Genomic DNA, 19,164 nt, shown 5'->3' with positions numbered 1-19,164 from the left:
GAGACTCTCTGAGCAGGAGCAGGCATGAAGCCCTGTCCTGGGCAGCCGGTTTGGTGCTGGCAGGTTGTGCTGTGTGCTCAGTCCTCAGGGACAGCCCCCAGCCATCTGTTGCCCCAGGTGTGTACACGCACAGATAGTCTTCTCTGGGCTCCTCAAACACACCAGTCACCCGATTCAGCATGCGGGGGGGTTGTTAGCGCAACGTGTGTGTGTGCTCCCCCCTCCCATCTTCTCCATCACTGGCCCTGGCATCAGAGGTTTAGGTGTTAAGCAGGTTGTTTCTTTATTCACTATAGAAACCAGATTGGAACAAGGGACAGATCAGTCCAGGCTGCACAGAAATGGTTCCTACTCTTCACCAAAACTTGATGTGTTCTGACATGGTGTCCCCTTCCCCAGGCTCCCATCCTCTCCAGAGAGAAGGTCCTTCTGGTCAGGTTGAATTCCTTCACCTTGGTGAAAAGTAGTGGGGGAGTGTGTATGAAAAGTGGAAATATATTCCTTCAGGCAGGGAAATCTTGGGCTGATTTCACCCCCACAGGTGGTCCATCCTGAGTATTCCAAGCCCAGGAACCAACCCTTAGTGTTTCCCTTAGAATTGCAAGGAATCCAGCTCTGGGTCTGCTCGTAACTGGCACAGACAACCACGCTCTCCAGGGACCACAGCCTGAAGCTCAGCTCCTGAGAAAGGATCTCCCTGAAGCCCGTGGGTTGTATGACCACACATCTTCATGGCCCCTTGGTCATCCCTGAGGCTTCCCCTCTGTGCACCATCAGACCAGCCTCAGGCCAGGCCAAAGCAACATGGGCCAGATCAGAAACACCTTCAGGAGTGCAAAGCTCCCACCCTGCATGTTGTGCTTGTGCTGTGCCACCTGCTTCAGGATGGGGAAGCAGACATCAGACATCTGCTGTCCCACAGAGCTGCTGAAAGAGGAGGTGATGGGGAGGGCTGAAAAGCAGCTTATCCCTGGCTCTATGTTATTTACTCTCTTTGTGGAGCTGGAAGAGATCTGGTAGCTCTTCCCAATGTATCCTCATATTTTGAGAGTTGAGCCTTCCCTGACAAATCATTACAATTTTGGAGACTTTCTAAGGAAGAGAGAACAAACTCACATAGAAAAGATATCCCGACTTCCTCTCTTTGACCTTTTTCACTGAAGCAACTTTACTTGACAAACCTACAAATAAATATTTAAAAAGTTTCCCCCACCTGTGAAATATAACCTCTGATAAAACTTCCCAGCCTCTTTTTACTCATCAATATAAACATCATTTCTGTGATAGGTGTGGAAATCTGCACCAGCCACTTTGCCCTCCTTCCCAGGACCTGCTGTTCTGGCTTTCAGCAGCTCTGAGTGATGGTGGAACCAAAGAGCCCTCCCAAAAGGTTTGCTTTCAGTAATAAATACAAAATGGTTTTGTTAATAAAACAGTCACTGCCAGTTTGACAACACAGTCTGAGAGACAGCTTGTCGCTGTCACGGGTGATGTCTGCAGGACCCAGACCCTTGCTGTCCACCAGGCTTTGCCTCTGGAGCACCATCAGTAGGCAGGTACCATGGCACCTGGTGCTAGGCTGGGAGCAAGAGCTGCTCCTTGCCCTGAGGTTTGTTGACAGTGATGAGGCAGATCCTGGAGCCCAGACTTGGATCAGCCCCCGAAGGCACAGCTTGCTGCTCCTGCACCTATGGACCATCCTGGCCCTCTCCCCACCTCCAGCCCCATCTCTTCATCCCCAGGCTCCCAGCTTCATTCTTCCTCCTACAGGCCCCAGTTTGCTTCCCTTCGGCCCTCTCTCACCTGCCCCAAATCCAGCTGTGCGACCCTTGCCTTTCTCCCACGCTCTTCCTCCTTCTCCTCCACCTGTGCTCTGCAGGTGCTGGGGAGGTGGTGTGATCCTCCTGCTCAGGGAACCATTGGCCCTGCCTCAAGGAGCTCCTCAGCCCTCCTGGCACGGGCAGCATCTCCTCTCATACAGGTTCATAAACTCAATTTGTAAAAGCTCATCTCCCTCTGCACAGCTTTGCCTGGGGTTGTAGTAAGGCACATCTGGGATATCCAGACTGGATTTCTTGTTATGGAAGCTGACAACTTTGCAGGTATGTAAATAAGAAGCCTAACTAATTTCATTTGTATTCTTATGTAGGCAACAGGATATTATTTTTCCCCTAATTTCACTCTCTTGGTCAGCAATCTGGGTTCGTTTTTTATCCAAATAAAACAAGCATGGCAAAGTTATTAATTGCTCAGAACAAGATATTTATTGATTAGTATAAGGATCAATCACTTTATCTGCAGGCAAGCTCTGTTAGAGCTGCCTGTGACCAGGGTATTTAGCTAAGAGATATCTGTCCTGGGCCTCGGGGATTTTCACAGAGGAGTTCAAGGTCTCTCCAGTGCTTTTAAAAACAGGGCAGGTGGTGGCGAGAATTCAGATGAGGTGACATCAACAAGGGCCCCTATGACCTTCCCTCTAGCCCCAGCAATCACCAACGATGCCCATTCAAGGTTCTGGTGGGACACGGAGGGAGAGCTGTCCTGAAAATGAAGCACTCCTCAGGACCTGTGCCATTTGGGACCTGCGGGCTTGGTGTGGGACAACAGAGCCTTCCTCTGAATGGGGCTCGACCCCTGGGGGCTGCCCTACCCTCCCTGGGGGGGGACAACCCTTGGGGTGTTGCTACAGGTTCACCATGCAGGTGGGATGTGTTGGTGGTCTTCACCTAAGCCATAGCCTTTGGAAGGGAGCTGGACTGCCTGGCTCAGACCCCAAGAAAGCCCCTTTGGCTTCTCGACAGCTCTGTATTCACAGGAAGTTGCACCTTTTGAAGCCAGGTACTGCTTTTTAGCCACAGCTTCAGGAACATTTGACAGCACCCAACTCCATCACCTTTTCTTCACCTTCCCCTAAAAAAAAAATTAATAAAAAAAATTACCTTAAAAAAAAATAAAAGGAAGCAAAAAAAGTCGGGTAGGGGAGGGGGGCTGCAGCTGGAGCCGTCTCTGGCAGCCCAGCTCTAATCTCTCTCAAACCCCCGCTATCAAAGCTTGGATCAGCATATCTAATGTAAACGAGCTTTCACACATAAATAACGTGCCACATCTGGCTATTGGGTTTTTATAGCGTCTTAGCTACCGAGCGATTTATAGAGGGCGAGCTTGTTAAAGAGCAGTCTGGGTTGGGCCGGGGGAAGTTGGGGGCTGCCCCGAGGAGGAGCGGGGTGGGAGGGGGAGAAAGGGGGGTGAGGGAGGATTTGGGCAGTGCAGGGGGGGCACCGGAGTCCCCGCGCCGGGAGAAAGCAGCTTCCCTGCATCTTTGGGGAAAGAGAGGAGGAGGGGGGAGCCAGGGGGAGGGCTCTGCCTCCCGGGGGAATAGGGGCCGGCTCAGCGGCAGGGCCGGGGCAAGCTTAAAAGAGCCATCCAGGAACCGTCGTGTTTGCGCTTATAACCAATTTATTACCGCCGAACATATGGCCGGTATTTCTCCTGGCGTCAGCCGCCGGGGAGGAGAGCAAACAGACCGCGCGATGTAAAGCTGGAGGAAGGAGCGGCCGCCCCTGCGGAGACAATGCGAGAGGCGCGGAGCCGCCGCCGCGCTCAGCACCCCCCCGCCTAGGGACCCCGGCCCCCAGGTGAGCCCCGCCGCGATGGGCAGGAGGGCAGCGCACCGGTGACAGTGGGGACAAGAGGAAAAAGCGGGCGGAGGGGGAAAACTGCGGAGGAGAGCCGGGAGCAGCAGGTGGGAAAGGGCTGGCGTGGGGGGCTCCAGGGCTCAGGTACAAGTTGATACTGAAGAAGTGTGGGGGGAGGGGGAATCGGGGAAGGGAAGCGTTCCTCTGCCCCGATGACGGGGCTCCGCAGGCCCCGGCCCGCCCCCGGCTGCCTCCTGTGCGTGACGGGGCCGGGGGCATGAGCGGCCCCATCGGGGCGCTCCGCCCGCCCGCTGCGGGGAGAGGGGGGCGGGGGTGCTCTCCCCGCTGCCCCGGCGGCGGGACACTTCTCGGCTGCGACGGCAGAGTACGCCAGAGGACCGGGAATGGCCCCGGCCCCCCAGCTCACTCTTCCTAGACTCCCTCCCTTCTTTTTCCCGGTGTCGCCCAACCCGCGCTCGTGCGCCCCTACCCGAGTCCCCCGAGCGGAGCCTTTTCCCGAAAACAACCTCACCTCCCTTGCAGGACATGCGATCACCGGGGTCTTCCTCGGAGGCTTAACGTAGACACCCAGCACCCCCCAACAAGCCACATGTCTCCCCCACATCTACCTGTGCGGCCAGAAGAGCTCCCCCCACTAAGTCCCCCGTGTTGTGCGTGCGGGTGCGAGAAGTCAATTGAGATAAGAAAGTGCTCTCGGCTGTAAATCCCCTCTACACATTCCCATCGCCCTCGGGTTTTTCCTTCCCGAGGAAAACATTTCTGACAAAGCTTAATCTCATTGGGACACGTTCAATCATTAGAGACGGGAAGGAATACAGCCGGGGGGCTGCCTGGGAGGGGCGGGAGAAAGAACGTTTGCCCGACAAATAAAACAGTTCATAATAGACTGGAAGGGGAAAGGAGGCCCCGGGCCGGGCTTACAGCTTTCACCGGGAGTTGGGGGGGGGGGAAGTTAAATAAGCCAAAGAAATAGCTGGGTCGGGGTGCGGGGGGCTCCGGGCTCCCGGCTTTGTGCTCGCCCGCATGGCCTTAACAAACTGCCTCAGCCACTGTGGGCAATATTTTCAAAGATCTCATTAAAGTACATTTATCAAAGCCCTAACATGTGCCCTCCGGCTCTGACATAACCCCGTGAGCCCCCAGGGAAGATGGGGGGGCTGGGTGGAAATACCAATTTCTGTGACAATTCACCGCGCCTCAGGCGAGATCCCGATCTACACAGTCCTAAGTCATATCGGTGCATTGGAAGGATTTCTGTGTCTTTGAAGCTTCGGAGGGAAGGAGATAGAGGAATCGTGAGAATAGGAAAGCTCATTTAGATTCCTACGTCCTGGAGAAGATTTAATTGTCTGCCGGAGAAAGGCAGGCCGGAGCGGGGATTTTGGGGATGGCAGGGGCTTTCTCGGAAGCCTCTGCAGGGAAGGCTGGTCCCGGCTCCCTTTTCCTGTGCGGAAAAGTCTTCGCCCTTCGTTCCTCCCCCCCCCCCTTTTTTTTTTTTTCCCTTTCCCTCAAAGCATCCTTAACGCCTTTGTTAATGCCGTTTTTCCAGCCGCGAACAGAAACGGGAATCTCACCCCGCAGAAAACTCCGAGCCCCGCACCTTACCATTAAGTTCTTGAAAGCGACGGAGGATTCGAAGGGCTTCGGTTTCCCCCCTGCTTTCAGGAAATACGATTTTTTTTTTTTACATTGCCCCGTTGCCTCCCCCGCCAGGACCTGGGGATAAGGGTAACTCGGCGGCGCGGGATCCCCGTCCCCGCTCCCTTTCCCACGGCCTGGCATCGCAGCGCCGACAGCAGCTCTGCGGAGCTGCAGCTTTATGGCTGAAAAAAATGCTATTTAAAACCTTCTGTGCGGGGCTCTCGGAGGATCTACTTGGAGGCAATAGTTTTATTTTGGTTTTCTGGGTTTTTGTGTTTTTTTAATCATCAACAAAAGATGTTTTCTGTAACGAAACAGCTCTCCTTTCCCCGGCCACACTTTAAAACAAAGAAGGTGTTATTTGCAGCTCCCGAGGCGAAGCTCCAAGTAACAATTACCGGGCGCTTCCCTTTCCTTATTTATTTCAAGTGTAGCCCATTCTAAGAGATAAAATAAACCTGTGTCCCTAACAAAGGCTTTGTGTGGGCTGCGCTAATACGCACCGAGTGGCAAGGTGCAGCCCGTTGTGTTTGTTTATTTGTGGTCTGGAGTGAGGGAAGACAATAGCTCGCACCTTTGGGTTAATCAAACAATAAACGAATCCACTTGACGGCTGTTGTCGGAGGTGCGATGCGGGGATGGATGGAGGTCAGGGCGAGCGAACCGCAACCGGGAGAGGAGGGAGAGCGGGTCACTCCAGCCAAATACCCTTTTATTCATTTCTATGTATATTATATATTACTATATACCATATATGTATATGATATCGCTCGGCAGAGAAGGGAGTGAAGTCAGGGGCTTGAAACAGCGAGAATCGCCGCTGTGCGTGGAGCGGGAGCCCTCGGGCAGAGGGCCAGGAGGGTTGCGACGAGGCGAGTGAAGGCACCTCGCAGCTTTAAAACAGAACCCGGGGGGGCCGCGGTGGAGGGAACCCCGTCTCCTGCCCCTGCTCGCTTTGCGGGTACGAGGCGGCGGGACGGGGCCCCGCAGCCGCTGAGAACCGCTCAGAAAGGCTGTTTCCCCCTCCCAGAGTGTCTCCTCCACCTTCTTAAAAATGCAAAACAAGGTTTAACGCCGCGAAAATCAATCCCTGCCGCTGGTGGGGTGGGAAGAACAACGGGGAGGGGAGGGGGGGCGGGAGGGGATGTGCATGGCTGGTGTTTGAGCTACCTGCGAAAGTAAACAGGTAAACATTCTCCCGCTGGCACAGGCACTTGTCCTCAAGTGCAGCCACTCAGCCTGTGTACACGCACCGCGCCGCCGGCCTCCTCTGGCCTTGTGCAAATAAACCCCCGGGGGAGTGGGCCGGAAGGGCCCTCCCCGGCAGGCAAAGGACCCTCCCCATGCCTTGTACCCCCTTCTTCGGAGCGCTGGACCGTCCACCCCACCAGCGAGTGGGGGATTCCGGGCAGCAGCAGTGGGGTGCGGGCAGCTCGGCCGGTGGGCTCCCGGGTGGGATGAGGATGCTGGGATGGCGGCACAGCAGGGGACGGGCACGAAGGTTGGCGGGAGCACCCCCGTGGCTCTATGGCGATAGCCGCCGGGCTGCCGTCGGGTTTGCCCCCCGCAGCACAGATCCGGGCACGGAAGGCGCTGGGCTGCGTCCCATCTCCCCAACCCTTCTTGATGTCAAAAGAGGCCCTAGCGGCTCTTACGTCACCCCCTCGCCGGTGACGTCACGGTGCCGGGCTGGAAAGGGAGCGCGGCCTCGGTCCGCAGCGTTGCCCGCGCGTGGGACGCCCCCGCTTGCTCCCTCCCTTCCCGGTGCCGGGGCGCGAGGAGGGGTCGGCGGCCCCCGGGGCTTTGTGTGCCCACAAGGGACCATTGTTCCCCGTGGGTTCCCGGGCCGCCAGCGCCGGCTGTCCTCTGGGAAAAATCCTTCTACCTTTCAGGTGGTGCCGGGGCCCGGCCAAACCCCAGCCCCGGGTGCGTGTCGCCCATCCCGTGGCCATTCCCCTCGCCCGCCGCCGTCCGGCCCCACCGCGTAGGGGCTTTGCGGGACGCTCTGCCAGTCTTGTGTCATTTGCGGGGCTGTCTGGCTTTGGATGGGGTCATTAAAATTATTAGTATTAGTATTAGTATTAGTATTAGTATTAGTATTAGTATTAGTATTAGTATTAGTATTAGTATTACACCGGCTCTTCCTCAGAGCCCGAGGAGCGGACCTGGCCGAAGGAAACAGGCCGCCAGCCCCACCACCCACGGGATGCTCTTCTGCCGGACTTCTTGAATTCTGGGTATTGTTTCGTCCTCCGGCTTCTGTCACAATTATCACGGTTATTACAGTTATTTATTCTTTTCGCTTGTCGGGACGGGAAGGAATTAAAATCTGCCCCATCCCAGCGAAACGTCGACCTCGGACAGGTCGAGCCGAGGTGGGGCATAAATCGATAAGGCCGATATTTGCTGGAAATTAAAGCTGGATATGTGGTGGGTGTCCCCAGGCCCCTCCCCCCGGGGCAAGGGATGCGGAGCGGGGGAGCGGCTGCCCGAAGGGGTTCCCCCCAGATCGGGAAAGGACTCCGAAATGGATGAAGAGATAGCCATTGAGTGCGGTTGAATACCATGACAACTAGGAACAACCTCAGATTTATTCCCAACAGTTAGGACACATTGAAAGAGGGCGTCAATCACGTATTATTTCGCCACTGAAATAAATGCAAAAACTGCGCCTAGACAAAGGGTTCCAACAGAAGCCGGACATTTGTCTACATTGCGGACATTGTTTCCAGCTTAGCCATAGGGTTGTATTTGTGTTTGCGCGGGTCCGACCACCCAGGATGTGCTCAGGGGCTCGCTTAAAAAAAAAAAAAAAAAAAAAAAAGGGAAAAAAAAATCCCTGGGCATTGTCAGCCACATCACATACTTTATGGGAGGCAGGCTGGGGGCTGGGGGAGGAAAGATGGGGGGAGCGGGGAGGGGAAGGAGCGAATACATTGATCGGCAAATAGAAGGATGTGTGAGGGACTGTCTTCCTCCTCTTCCCACTACTGGCAGCTCCATTCCCGCTCCGTCCTCCTGGAAGAGAAACTCCGTCAACTTTTCTTTCCCAGAAATAAAGGTGTTAGTGGGAAGCCCCTTCCCGGACTGTAGCCCCCGTCCCGCACATCACCATCATCTTGTCCGTCACAAGGCTGTCCCGGGCCGGGGTCCGGCTGCGGGGCTGTTCGAGGAAGGGAAAGAATAGGGAAAGGGAAAGGAAAGGGGAAGAGGAAGCTCCGGGCCGTGCACGGCCAGGATGCGCACGGCCGAGGGTCCTCGGCGGGTGCAGGAAAGGGGAAGAAAAAGGAAAATAAAAATAAAAGTTGGTGGCAGACAGATAGAGAGGGAAGATATTGGGGAGGGGGTGGGTCAGCAGCCCAGCGCTGGGCAGCGTAAGCCTCCGCCGCCGCGGAACTCCGACGGGACCTGCCAGGGATGCTGCGGGGCTCCCTGGCTGCTGGCGCCGTGGGTAAAACCAGGAGACCCGGCCTTCGAAAATGACGTTTTGGAAAAAGGAACCTCTTCTCCATCATCCCTGAAAAACAAAAAATGAAATAATTAAGTCGGTGACATTTGAAAGTCCGTTGGACTCCAGCCCATTAAATTAACCAAACTGTAACCAATCGTGCTGGGTTTTATTCCCCTGGAAGAAGGAGGCAAAATCAATGAGACCTCTTCAAATAAAGCCCCCCCCTCCAACTAATCACCTCCCGGATCTCGCCGGGTCGTGACTGACGATCGCATTTTGCCAGTTCGGTTAATTTCGGAGCAAACTAGAATCAATTACTTGCTGTTTAATTTCCAGCGCTCATCCCTAAGCCCCAACCAAAATATTGACCTAGGCGTTGTAGATAAGTTGGTCTCATGCCATCTGAGCCGCCTCTCCTCTCGGTCCCGCGCGTCTCCGCGAAAAAAAAAAAAAAAGGAAAAAAAAAAAAAAAAAGCGCTGCTCCCGCCTTTGCGTGGGCGCGCAGGCTGCGCTGGAGGAGTGGGAAACCGCGCACGTAGCACCCCTCCTCCCCCCTTTCCCTATTTTATTTTTTTTTCCCCTTCTTGCTTTTCAAGGCAATCAGTGGAAAGAGTGTGCGGAATATCGGGCTGGTGCAAGGCTCTTTGTATGTAAATACTGCGAAAAAAAAAAAAAAAGAGAGAGAGAGAGAAAAAAAAAAAGAAAGAAAGAAAAAAAGAAAGAGAGAAGAAAATCACACCCTCCCTCTCTCGCTGACACACACACGCACCCGCGGAAGGGCCCTCCCCACGCCGGTAATTAACTGACACGTTATACCACTCATCACCAATGGTGGAAGCTCGGAGCTCGCCCAAAACCCGCAATTTCACATCTGCAAACACTGTCTTCATCCACTTGACTTCCAAGACCCGCCCACACGTGGCCAACCTTTCCTGGGTTTAATGTATTTTTTTTCTCCCTCCTCTCGGCAGGTTCATGTGTGGGGACCAGCCTTATATGGACTGTTCGCTCCAGCAATGGCTCGTTTTTTTCAAACGGCAGGCACGGGTTCGGGGGATTTGAGCAAGATCCAGAAGTGATTTTTTTTTTTTTTTTTTTTTTTTTTTTTTTTTTTTTTTTTTTTTTTTTTTTTTTTTTTTGGCGTGTCTTTCCCCCTCTTCCCCTGGAGTTACAAACTATTTCCGAAGCCAGCTGCTGCTCCCGCTCTCTGAATTTCCCCCGTGGCAGAACAAGCCCGTAGAAATCTCCACCGCTGCTGCCAGCGCTCTGCTTCTTCTTTTGCACCAAACCCTTCGGTTATTTTTATATATATAGATTTTTTTTTTCCCCCTCTCCTCTCCCTCCCCCCCCCCCCCCCCCCCCCCCACGCGTGCTGCCCCGCAGCCCCCTCCCCCGCCTGCCGTGTCCCTGCGTGTCTGCTGCGCGCCTGTGGCACGGCGAAGCTGACCCTCCAACTTTCCTGCCTAAAATTTAGCCGGAACATGTCTCTGACCAACACAAAGACGGGCTTTTCGGTGAAGGACATTTTGGACCTCCCCGACACCAACGATGAGGAAGGCTCCGCCGCGGAGGGTGGCGAGGAAGAGAGCGAAGCGCCGGAGCCGCCCAAGAAAGCAGGAGTTTTGGGACAAACCCCCTTGGACACTGTTCAGACGCTGCCTTTGAAGAACCCTTTCTATGATAATAGCGATAATCCCTACACGCGCTGGCTGGCGAGCGCCGAGGGCATCCAATACTCCCGTGAGTACCGCGGAGACGGGGCAGCCCGCGGGGGGCTTCCCCCGGCGGCGGGGCGAGCGTGGGGGGGGGGATACCATTCGCCGCGGCAGGCTGAGTCCCGGCCGGTGCCTCCATCATCCTCTCCCTTCATGACCCGTGGCGAGGGAAAACCGAGCTGCCCCGGGAGGGGTGCGGGAGGGATGCGGGGGGACGCGGAAGGGGTGAGGAAGGGAGGCGGGGGGCCAGGCAGCTCGAAGCCCCCTCTTTGACGGGCTCCTCTCCGCAGTGCACGGTCTGACGGCGGGCGGCGGTGGCCAGGACCCCTCCGCCAAGTCGCCGGAGCCGTCGGCCGACGAGTCGCCCGACAACGAGAAGGAAGCGTCGAGCGGCGGGGACGCGGGGAAAAAGAGGAAGAGGAGGGTGCTCTTCTCCAAGGCGCAGACCTACGAGCTGGAGCGGCGGTTCCGGCAGCAGCGATACCTGTCGGCGCCCGAGAGGGAGCACCTGGCCAGCCTGATCCGCCTCACCCCCACCCAGGTGAAGATCTGGTTCCAGAACCACCGCTACAAGATGAAGCGAGCCCGGGCCGAGAAAGGTATGGAAGTGACTCCTCTTCCCTCTCCGCGGCGGGTGGCCGTGCCGGTCTTAGTCAGGGACGGCAAACCCTGCCACACGCTCAAAGCTCAGGACTTGGCAGCCGCGACTTTCCAGACGGGAATCCCTTTCTCTGCCTATAGCGCCCAGTCTCTACAGCATATGCAATACAACGCCCAGTACAGTGCTACCAGCAACCCCCAGTACCCCACAGCACACCATTTGGTACAAGCTCAGCAATGGACTTGGTGAAGGCCGGAAGGGAGCGCGCACACACGCACACCCAACCCGCACCCACACACCCAACAAAACAAAACAAAACAAAAAAGGAAAAAAAAAAAAAGAAAAAAAAGAAAAAGAAAAAGAGAAAAAAAAGGAAGAAAAACAAAAATAAGAGAAAGAGACAGACTGATGCTCCAAAAATAAAATCAAAACTGCGGGAGAAGGAATGGAGAGGGAAACGCTATTATTATTATAATTATTATTATTGCTATTATTATTATTATTATTATGGGTTTTTTCCCTCTCCCGTTTCTTTTCCCCTCCATTTTCTGGGGGGTCTCGGTTTCATTTCAGGGGGAGGCGGGAGGGAAGGGAGGGGAGGTGTTTTTTGTGCGTCATTGTTTACAGAAATTTTTTGCGCCATTCAGAGTGGTTCTGTCTACCTACAACTAAGATTAAAAAAAAAAAAAAAGGGGGGGGGTGGACCGTCAGAATTGAAAAAAAAAAAAAAATAAAGAATAAAACCCCCCCGCTGCTCCTGTGGTTTTGTGAGGAAGGGGCGTGCGCCGGGAGCACGGCTGCCTATCGCCGACATGGAGATCGCGATTGCTCTCCTTCCAGGACGCTTTTCGGTTGCACTTAACCCCCTGCAATCAAATTAGCCGGGTATTTTTGTATCTTGTTGTGATTATCGCTGCCGTGGGGGGCAGCCAGGGCTTTCATTTTGTTTTCTCCTCTCTGGGGTTTGCGCACAACTAGTCCCGAGTCCCACGATCAGAGGAAAAGGCAAATGCGGCCAAAACCCGCGGGCAAATGGGCTCGTTGTGTACAAACCCGGGCTTTCGTCACTTAAATGCGAATGTTAATTATTCAAAAAGCTGTCTTTCGAGAAAAGAAATATTAAAAAAAAAAAAAAAAAAAAGATAAGGCGGCGATAAGAACGACTGATCGGTTTTGTTGGACTTCCTTCGGAGCACGCTGCCGCCTCTCCGCATCCGCCGGGCTCTGCCCGGCTTGGGACTAGCGGGACCCCCCGGAGGAACACGGCCCTGCTGGTTCATACTCTCCCCCGCCCGACCACAATCTCTTTTTTCGGAGGAAAGTAGCTTTTTTTTCGTGGCAGTCGTCTTGAACCCGGCTCAACCGCCACACCGGGAGCTGGCGAAAAAACGAAGGGGAGGAGAATTATTTTATATCTGTGATTGTGCTTTGATGCCCGCCCCCGCGCAGCTGGGGTCCTGCGGAGTTTCGGACACCAGCAGCACCGAAATTCCCCCCTCCCCGGGCTGGAGGCCATTTGCATGGAGGGGGAGCGCGAAAATTTCGGGTTCAGCCTTCGGGGATGCACCGGAGGCTCAGGAAAGGGTCTACATCCCCCAAATAAATAACGGGATAGGGCGTATAAGCGAGAAGAGAGATGTTGGGCTGCTCAGGATGAAACGGGAAGCAAGCCCTGCCCGGGGGGAATTTGTGGTCAGTGTCGGGCTGGCGCAGCCCCCGGCTCGGAACGGGTTTGGGCACAGCCGGGGCAGTTTTGTGTCCACCTCCCCCTCTCCTGCCGTTTTAGGATGGTAAAAACAAATAAACAAACTAACTAACTAAAACGAAAACGGGCTTGTGCGGTGTTCTGGGGCCGGGCAGCGTCCGCCCCGTCCCGCTATGAGACTGTTGATACCGGCCCCAAAGACCCGACCACAGTCTCCACGTTCCAGCTGGTTTTTTGTTTGGGTTTTTTTCCCCTCCTTTTCCTGTTGTTATTTCCCCTCACCCCCTGCTGCTATTTTTTCGTTCCTCCTTGCCCCTCCGGGAGAGCCCTTACTCGAAGCACCCCAGGCCGGGGGCATATCTGCTCAGCTTCCCTGCGGGGACGGCATCGGCGACCGGCGGAGCATCCCCTGGGGGTTCACCGGAGCTGAACCCGACGAGCAAGCCGGGGACCCGGCTCTCCAGCCCGGGAAGGCTCCGCAGAGACCCCGCACCCGCGCCCCAGCTGCAGGGTTACACGGACAAGTGCTGATTCTCCCTTTCCCAACCCGGTCAGGAGCGAATGGGTGGGAAAATTGAGACTTTTTTCTTTTTTTTTTTTCTTTTTTTTTTTTTCCCCCCGTTTTCTCCCCCAGGCTGTGCTAAGTCTATAAAACCAGTTGTGTGGCCCTAACCTCCGTGGCCTTATATCTCCCATGCTGCCGAGCCAGCTCCGGGCAGTCTATCTTTGCACAATATACAGTAGACTTCACAAAACAGCACAATGGGGGAGGCAGGGAGGTGAGCATGTTAGAGGCGTGCATATTAAACAGACGGAGGCAAAGGCAGCCAGGGGCTGGGCCGGGCCGGGAAAGGAGGGAGGGGGAAAAAAAAGAAGAAGAAGAAAAAAAAACAACGAAAAAAAACAACAAACGAGAGACAGTTTGGGGAGGTGGGGGCCCTCTCTGTGCCTTCCCTCCAGTCTTTCTCCCCTCTACCCCCCTCTCTTTTTAGGGCCATTCCATTCATTTATGGGAGGCAGTCCATCCCGGAGTCAGGGAGCAGTGTCCTTTGCGTTTTGTTAGGGCTGTCACTCGTGCTCATTGTTAGGCATGTTCTACATGTTGTATCCCATATGGCCAGCTGGGCCGGGGGACCCCCTCACAAAACCCAAATTGTGCCCAGCTTTCAAAACCAGCATTGTTGTCTGTGAAAGGAAGACGAATTAAAAATTCGTGCTATATCTATTCTGGAAAAAAAAAAAAAAAAGAAAAAAGAAAAAAAAAGAGGGGGGGGACACGAGGAAAAAGAATCCCTCTCTCTTTCTCTCTCTCCCTCCTCTCTCTTTGAAGACCAACAGAGGCCCTCGTCCTCTCCCAGTGCCCGCTGACAAGTTTCTCTCTCATTCCACAGGAAATTAGACTCCCCCAAGACCCAAGCCCGTCTCCCCAGTAAAACACAGGGCGCTACCCGCACGGCTGCCCGCACCGCTGCCCGCACCGCGCGGAGGCAGCAGAACAAGGCAGCATTGAGGGCCGGTGATGTTATTGCAGCCGCTTCCCTGCGCGGCCCGGCCGTACCGCGCGGCGGGCTGGCACGTCCCGCTGCTCCCCGGGAGAAACGGCTCTTTCTTGTAGCAGCTCCTCCTTGTGCGAGGCAGGCCCTCGGAGGGGGAGAGAGAGAGAGGCAGAGAGAGAGAGAAAGAGTGGGGGGTGCAGGAAAGAAAAAAGGAGTTGGGGGGGGGGGGGGGGAAAGGAGGAAAAATAAAAGAGAAAAAGTGAAAAGAGAAAAAGAAAAAAAAGATAAATGAGACAAGGGAAAAGAGAAAAAAAAGAGAGAAAGGGCAAATTGGAAAAAAAAAAAAGAAAGCGGAAAAAGGAAAATTTTAAAAAGGGAAAGAAAAAAAAAAAGATAAAGAAAAAAGAGGTGGAGAAAAGAAAAAAAAAAAAAAGGGGAGATCCTCCCCGAATCCTTGGCATTTCCAGCGCCACAGGCAGAGGGTCGCGCAGCGCAGCGCGGGGTTGCTGTGCCCTGGAGTTTCTCTGCTGCCGGAGCGGGCCCGCAGCGCGGGAACGAGCTTTCACCTGGGGCGTCCCGCACCTTCACACGCCCCTCCCCCGCCACCCCTCCCTCCTGAAGGTTTGGCAGCAGCCCCCCAGTTTGCCCCGCTGCCAGTGCCCCGTTCCGCCCCTCACCTCGGCCTCGGGCGCTGTCCGGGGAGCCTCACGCCTGTCGGGTTTGGATCGCGACACTCTCCACGGGTCGCAATTTGTGGCACAAGCGGGCAGGTTGGGAATCTGAGCCCGGCCTTCAGGCCTCTCTTCGCCACTCTCCCGGGGCTCCTTTCCTTTTATTTCCCCATTTTTCATCCCCCCTTTTCTCCTTCCTCCACCCTCTCGTCCGGAGGAAACTATGTGGGCGCCTCAAATAACCTGATAATGAGCTGGAAGCGCCGCTAAGCCCTGGAAATAACTTACTTTCGTCACCTATTGACTGTTGGGCTTAGTTTGGACCCGGTGTGGATTTTTCGGGTCTTTTCAAGAGAGCCGGTCAATGAAAAGCTAATCCAATATTTACAAAGTATAAGGGCAGTTCTCGGCGGTGTTTATTAAAGGGCCGGTGGGGAAGGGCTACGAGGGGATGGGGGTGAGGAACAGGGGGGCCAACTCCACTACCCCTGCTGCCTGCCTGCCGTGGCTGGAGCGGCGGGATCCGGCCCCGGGCGGGTTTCCGGGATTTGCGGACTCGTGGCTCAAGGACCGCGATGCTCTCCCCGCATCATCACCTCCCATTATCCCCCCGGCTGAAAACACATCCTGTCTCCCCCCAAAAGGGCAACATTTCGGGGTTTCTCTCTTCCTGCAGCGGGAGGGATGTGTTGGATGTTCTCCCCCCAGCCCTCTCCCGGGTGCAGCGGCCGCAGGGAGGCAGCAGAGCCCCGCGCAGCCCGGCCGTGGAGCGGGAGGTGGGCGGCGGCCCCGCTACCCCTCGGAGGGGAGAGAAACTTGGGGCGGGGGGGCTGAAGCGGTGGGCTCCGGCCCCCCCCCCCCAGCCTCCCCCTGCCGGGGCGGGGCAGGGAGCGGCCGCCGGGGGGCGCTGGTGGATAAGGGACGGGCCGTGGGGCCCCCACGGGGCCCCCCCCCCGCCCCGACTCTCCTCGGCCAGTGTCACCCGGGAGAACAGGCCCTGGAATCCGGCCGGAGACACGGGGGAGGAGGAATGGACCCGGGGGAGATGGACAGGGAGGACTCCTGGAGTGACGGGGAAGGCTCCTGCCAGTCCCGCCACACTACAGGAGGGAGCATCTTCGGGTTTACACCGGTGAACGTCAGCACAGAGCTCAAGGTGTCAAGTCACGGTGTGAGAATATCTATCCCGTAATCCTGGTGTGGGGCAAGACAACACGGAACTGGGGACTCGTGACACTCACGCTTCTGCCCCAGGGGTCAAGCAGGCCCTAGGAACCCAGCTTTTGAGCAAACACTGCATCTCCTCAGAGGTCTTGAGGCATCTAACCAAGATAGGTAGGTGCTTAAGGACATCCCTTTTTTTCCAGCAATCCAACTCAAAAACGCTTTGGGAAAGTTTAAACAAATGGTAGCCACTGTCTCCCCTTGCTGTACCTATGGCAAACCTTCCCACCACCAGCAGATAGCCCACTGCATTGTGCAGTAGCCACAGGGAGATGCTCAGCTCAGCTTTTTTCCTCTCTGTGACACTCAGCTTGTTACCCTAGCTAAAATGAACTTTCAAAAAAATGTCAGTACACATTTTGTGCCAAAAAACAGTCCAAACTGTGGTTTTGTCCCCACTTCAGACCTTAGAAAGTGCCTGAGCAGCAGGTTGCAGCCCAGAGCAAGCATGCCAAGACACCTTGGCAACAAAAGAAATTAAATTTGGGAAAAGGTCAGCTCCCATTGCTGACAGCTGCCCTTTGTGCTCCCCTCCACTTCCAGCAATCTCCTCCCCAGGTAGACCCCATTAGGAAACACTTCAGGAGGAACAGGTACAGCCCTCACTTGAACTATAAGGATGAGGGCTTGCCCCCCCCAAGCCCATGCTACAGCCCTGCTGGGTCACAGCCAGGGCAGATCTGTGGCTGGGGAGACCCACAGTCTCCAAACCAGAGATGTCCATTCCTTTCCTAGGAGATAACCCATTTCCCGTCCCATAAACTCTCTGTCCTTGCAGGCTCATCCATTCTGTACTTACTTCTCACTAGGTGATGCACCACTGAATTTTGCCTTTCATTCAGTAAACAGCAAGATACCTTCAGCAGATTCACCTTCCAGTGATGGAGAAACTGATGGGCTTTGCTAAACAACTGTTAACTAGCCATGCTTTATATGTAAAGAGCCAACAATTCTGTCTTTTTTTTTATATGTATGTACACACAAACACACACATATAAATGTGTATATATATGTGTGTGTGTGTGTATAAGAACACAGACTGTGGCTGGCCTGGCACCATCACTCACCTGGGATGACACCCCAGAATTTGCTTTTCCACTGCTTTGGGTGCTGGAACTTTACCTGAGGGGTGGCTGTCACAGCATTCAAGGCTTCAGAGGCAGCTGAAGGAGGGACATCCACTTTGGTCCTCTCTGTGGCCCTTCCAGGTAGGCTCCACTCCTATCCCTGGCAATACCCATGGCTGGGACACATTAGGCCCCCCAAAACATTTGAATGACCAGCAGGTGCTCAGATCCTGGAGTTCTCCAAGTGCAAAGAACAAGTATTTGGGCAGAAAATACAGTATTTATGCCTGAAGAGTGGGTTACAGCTTGGATGCACCAACCTTCCCTCCTCCAGGCTCCCAGGTTGACCACATACTCCACAAATCTGACCGAGCACAAAAATTAGTCTGTCTCATGAATAAAAAATTAGCATCAATGTGTAGGACCCTCAAAGTGACACAGGGTCAAGATTGGCCCTGCAAATTTGACAACAAATTCTTTAAAAATCATTTTACACATCAGACAAAATAATTTAAGACAAGTTACCACATCTCCATTTGAGTGTTTAACATATTTTATTGTTTTACACAAATTAGGTTTTTAGAGCAGTTTTACTAGAAATCATGACAACGCTGTCTGCAGAAAACATTCAAAGTGGGATGTAAAAAATCCAAGAGCCCTGAAAGACTTGAATTGTTGCATATACAGTTAAACAAAGTTGCTCGATTCTGCAGAGACATCTGGTGTGTTTCATGGAGTTTAGCACCATTTCAGGGAGAATGTTAAGCACAAGATAAAAACTGCAAGCAAACCTGCTCAGATTGTGTAAAATCATTTTATCACCACCACAGCTCAGTCTAGTCAAACAGGCTGAACAATTTCAACTATTTAAGGAAAGAACTGTTGAAAGAAACAAGTGTGTGTCTATTCTGATTATTATTATTTCAGTGCAAAGAACATAAATCAAAAGTATAACAAACTTAACTCTGAGGAAGAAACATACAAAGTATTAAAGCATCTTATCGTACCAAATCCCCCTCTGACCACAGAGAATATATAGGATGGGGGAGTTATGGGGGACTTAAGGCAAAATAATCCTTGTATCTGTCCCAGTAAACTATGGAGTATGGGGGAACATTCTCAGAATCACAGAATCTTAGGGGTTGGAAGGGACCTCTAAAGATCATCCAGTCCAACCCCCCTGCCAGAGCAGGATCACCCAGAGCACATCACACAGGTACATGTCCAGGTGGGTTTAGAATGTCTCCATCGAAGGAGACTCCACAACCTCTTTGGGCAGCCTGTTCTAGTGCTCTGTCACTCTCACAGTAAAGAAGCTTTTTCTGATGCTTACGTGGAACCTCCTGTGTTCTAGTTTGTACCCATTGACCCTTGTCCTATCACTGGACATCACTGAAAAAAGCCTGGCTTTTTTTCCTTGGAACCGTGGGCTCTAGAGCACCAAAACTGTCAGGAGAGCCCCTGCCTCGTCCCCGGATTACCAGAGCATTGTTTCAGTGTCATCCCTGAGGACGTTGCAGGCACTCTGCAGGAAAGAGACTTCTGCAGGAAAAGAGCTCATCTCCTGTTCTCCAAAATGTAAAAAAAAATAAAATAATTCCTGGAAATCTTCCACTTATGGAGCTTCCAGTTATTTTGTTTTTCAGACATTCCCTTCCCCCACTCCCTTCAATCAAAGTTATCCCACAAAAGCCTGACTCCTAACAAAGACACACACACACACATAATTTGGTACCCAAGATCAGACCAAGCAATTTGGCTTCAATAAACTTCTGATAAAAACAGTCTTGAACCCCTCTTATCCTCTATCCAAGGCTCAGCCCAGTCTGCATCCTCTGCTAGACCACAAAGAAGGAATTGAGACTAAATCTCACAGGGTAAAACAAGCTCCTTGCCCTCTTTGGTGCAGCTGTGAGCTGGCCCACTCCATGTCCCAC

General features: G+C 53.8%; 1 protein-coding gene across 1 annotated transcript; it reads left to right on the top strand.

Annotated features, from left to right (window-relative positions):
• The first annotated feature begins 10,139 nt into the window (after nt 1-10,139).
• NKX2-2 (NK2 homeobox 2) lies at nt 10,140-11,372 on the top strand. The gene is made up of 2 exons (XM_051614692.1): nt 10,140-10,488; nt 10,754-11,372. The coding sequence occupies exons 1-2, from the start codon at nt 10,230-10,232 to the stop codon at nt 11,311-11,313; spliced, it is 819 nt and encodes a 272-aa protein (XP_051470652.1). The 5' UTR covers nt 10,140-10,229; the 3' UTR covers nt 11,314-11,372.
• Nucleotides 11,373-19,164: the final 7,792 nt, after the last annotated feature.

Source organism: Apus apus, chromosome 3, assembly GCF_020740795.1.
Source record: "Apus apus isolate bApuApu2 chromosome 3, bApuApu2.pri.cur, whole genome shotgun sequence".
Lineage (NCBI taxonomy): Eukaryota > Metazoa > Chordata > Aves > Apodiformes > Apodidae > Apus > Apus apus.
This window is presented reverse-complemented; position numbering and strand designations above follow the sequence as displayed.

What these genes read in the sequence shown, in the direction of transcription:
- NKX2-2 (XM_051614692.1), top strand. Translation starts at nt 10,230, where the DNA reads ATGTCTCTGACCAACACAAAGACGGGCTTTTCGGTGAAGGACATTTTG. An exon ending in CGAGGGCATCCAATACTCCC is followed by an intron (nt 10,489 to 10,753) that starts GTGAGTACCGCG and finishes TCCTCTCCGCAG; the next exon opens with TGCACGGTCTGACGGCGGGC.